At 46.5% G+C, this 3,455-nt stretch overlaps 1 protein-coding gene across 1 annotated transcript in view; it reads left to right on the top strand.

Annotated features, from left to right (window-relative positions):
• Positions 1–636: 636 nt before the first annotated feature.
• Positions 637–3,455, top strand: part of nox5 (NADPH oxidase, EF-hand calcium binding domain 5) — a 52,525-nt gene continuing 49,706 nt past the window's right edge. The window contains exons 1-4 of the mRNA XM_031307861.2: positions 637–767; positions 1,515–1,665; positions 2,355–2,565; positions 3,076–3,313. Coding sequence (XP_031163721.2) covers positions 648–767; positions 1,515–1,665; positions 2,355–2,565; positions 3,076–3,313 — 720 coding nt within the window. The 5' untranslated portion in view covers positions 637–647. The remainder of the gene's footprint in view (positions 768–1,514; positions 1,666–2,354; positions 2,566–3,075; positions 3,314–3,455) is intronic.

Raw genomic sequence — 3,455 nt, 5'->3', positions numbered from 1 at the left:
ATACTCAGATTCTAGTCAGAATGTGAGTCTGATTCTGCTCCATTGGGCTGGGATTATGGGACGTGTTTCAACCGAACCAGGAAAGAAAATGCCTCTGCACTCAATTGGATAGACCTACAACCAATCAGAGCAACGGATAGACCTACAACCAATCAGAGCAACGGAGACAGACGTCAGAGAAGCTGCAAGTCAAAGGCAGGCTTCGACGAAGCAAAGGCAGAGGCGGCAATTTCGGTGTCGTGCGGACAGGTGTGGCAATGTGTATACATACGTGATCGCGGTTCTCTTTTCCTCTTTTAAAATGAATACACTGTCGATATCTTCTATAACAGACGCAATGGAGGAATCTACACATCTCAGTTCTTCAGCGGCAGCCATCTTTGTTGTAAATGAATTCAACCCAAGGGGTCTTTGGTGACGATGTTGATTACTGTTGATCATCTGTCCATCATCGTATAATGCCCGCCCTGACAATCTGATTGGTCCGAACAGCTCTGGCTGGAGCATAGTTTCTCCACAACGGATCAAGTCCAGACCAAACTTCCCGACGTCAAATGTTGTGGGCGGGCTAAGTTCGGCTAGCATCCAGGCTAGCACATTGTATCCAGTTGTATTTGTGTGTTTCCAGCAGCAGCAGCAGAGTCAGCATGAGTGTGGACGAGGACGCCCGCTGGCTGGAGTGGGTCACCAAACAGTTTGAGAGCATCGCCGGGGACGACAAAGAGATCGACATCGATGAGTTTAAAACGGCCCTCAAAGTCAAAGAGGTGAGAAAACACACGAGTCCTGCATGGAGCTTTATTTAGATGCATTCATCTTTTTCTGTGATTGTTTAGTTTGAATGGGAAAATGATTATATTTTGAAACGTATCAGTTGTATTTGAAATTGTTTTTATTACATTTTTCCATCACAAACGGTGGATGAGTCTTTTAGGATTTTGGCATCTGTTATATTCTGTTAATGTTGTTTCTTTATCTGTTATTAAGTAAATTAATGAATAACGTGTGTTTTCTCTGCAGTCTTTCTTTCGGTTGTTTTATAACTTTAACAACTTTGCCAGCCCCTCCTCCACAGCGCCGCAGAGGAAGGTCTGACTAGTCCACACAGCATTCCTGGATGGGAGGAAAACGTGCTCTGGTTTATTAGCATTTCTTTAAACCAATCACAATCATCGTGGGCGGGGCTAAGCTCCGGCCGGAGCCACGGTGCCTCTGCTAAATAGTCTCAGGAAGGAACTTGTTTTGGTGGAACATGTGTACGTTCAAAAGTAGTTTTAGTCGTGCAACAGAAAACTCAGATTGGACAGATAGTCTAGCTAGCTGTCTGGATTTACCCTGCAGAGATCTGAGGAGCAGTTAACCATAGTCCTCACAAATCAGCCGGAGGTTAGAACGCCAACACAGAGACAGAGGAAGGGGATGGACATCCGGAGCAATCCTGGAAGTGGAACGTCGTGGATATAGACTATGTGCAGCCTTCCGGTTGTTTTATAACGGTTGTTTTTTCTGTGCAGTCTTTCTTTGCGGAGCGTTTCTTTGCGCTGTTCGACTCGGATGGCAGCGGCTCCATCAGTCTGGACGAGCTGCTGAAAGCTCTGGACCTGCTGATCCACGGCAGCGAGACGGACAAACTCAAGTTCCTGTTCCAGGTCTACGACGTGGACGGTCAGTCCGTCACACAGAAACACACATCACTCTGGATTCATCCACATTCATCCACATTCATCTCCTCTTTTAGATTAACACACTTCAGGCAAAGCATAGTTGTTCAATTTGAGTTTTTATCAAAATGTTCCGACTTTTATTCTAAAAATATTTCAACTTTCTTTTATCTAAAAATATTCTCATGGGAACAACAATCTTTGACATTGGTCCAGTATTAAGCGAGATCGCTGCAGTCGGCAGCAGAGAAACAAGCTAAAATGTAAGTTAATAGTAATTGTCCAGCTCGTATTTACATTCACAAAAGTTCTGGTTTTGCTGCTGACAGGCTCAGATTAATATTCTAAGTGTCTGACAACATTATGGAAAGGATTTCTAAGGAGGTCGACCTTTCTGTTAAAGAGTAAGATCCTTTTTTTAAACATAAAAACATCCGCAAAACTGCTTTTGTGAAACCCAACAGACTCCATGTAAATAATCAGTGGAAATATGCTGGCTCTATACACGCTAAAAGTCCTGATTATTTACATGGAGTCTGGTGGGTTTGGTGATGGTGATTTGGGTGTGGCTGCAGGACTAACTTCAAAGATTGTTGTTCACATTAGAGATTTAGACACAGAAACATGGGAAAATAGGGTTGGGAAGAAAACTGAACTGACCCTTCAAAGGAAGTATTATTTGTCGTCTGTCAGGCAGCGGCTCCATCGATCCGGACGAGCTGCGGACGGTTCTGAAGTCGTGTCTGCGTGAGAGCGCCATCTCTCTGCCGGAGGAGAAGCTGGACGACCTGACGCTGGCGCTGTTTGAGTCGGCCGACAGAGACAACAGCGGATCCATCACCTTCGAGGAGCTCAAGGCCGAGCTGGAGAACTTCCCCGAGGTCATGGAGAACCTCACCATCAGGTCCCACAACACCCAAAACAATTGTTATATATATATATATATATATATATATATATATATATATAAAGAGATAAAGCAGAAAAAGTGTAGTTGTGTGTCTGTGTGTGTGTGTGTGTGTGTGTGTGTGTGCGTGTGTCTGTGTGTGTGTGTGTGTGTGTGTGTGTGTGTGTGTCTGTCTGTCTGTCTGTCTGTCTGTCCGTGTGTGTGTGTGTGTGTCTGTGTGTGTGTGTGTGTGTGTGTGTGTGTGTGTGTCTGTGTGTGTGTCCGTGTGTGTCTGTCCGTTTGTGTGTGTGTCTGTGTGTCTGTCCGTGTGTGTCTGTCCGTTTGTGTGTGTGTGTGTGTGTGTGTGTGTGTGTGTGTGTGTGTGTGACTTTGTGTGTGTGTCTGTCCTTGTGTGTCTGTCCGTTTGTGTGTGTGTGTGTGTGTGTGTGTGTGTGTGTGTGTGTGTGTGTGTCTGTGTATTGTTGTGTTGATGTATAACTTCCTGCTACTTCCTTCCTGTCCCTCCAGCGCTGCTAACTGGCTGAAGCCCCCGGCGGTGGACCAGAAGAAGCGGCGAGCGCCGCGCTACCTGACGCGCGCCTACTGGCAGAACAACAGCAGGAAGCTGTTCTTCCTGTGCGTGTACGCCGTGCTCACCGTGCTGCTGTTCACCGGCGCCATGCTGCAGCATCACCACGGCGGCAGCTGGTTCATGGTGGCCAAGGGCTGCGGGCAGTGCCTCAACTTCAACTGCACCTTCATCCTGGTACGACTCTGGGAACTCACCATTGGCTAGGCTCAATCCGAGGGGCGGGATCAACGATTGTCTTTCAAATTCCCTCTGCACGCAATAGGATAGCTCTCCAACCAATCAGAGCAACGCTAGGTGATAGATTCAACTTTAAACT

The sequence above is a fragment of the Sander lucioperca genome, chromosome 7, assembly GCF_008315115.2.
Source record: "Sander lucioperca isolate FBNREF2018 chromosome 7, SLUC_FBN_1.2, whole genome shotgun sequence".
Taxonomy (NCBI): Eukaryota; Metazoa; Chordata; class Actinopteri; order Perciformes; family Percidae; genus Sander; species Sander lucioperca.
The sequence above is the reverse complement of the archived record's forward strand: the minus strand, read 5'-3'. Positions and strand labels throughout refer to the sequence as shown.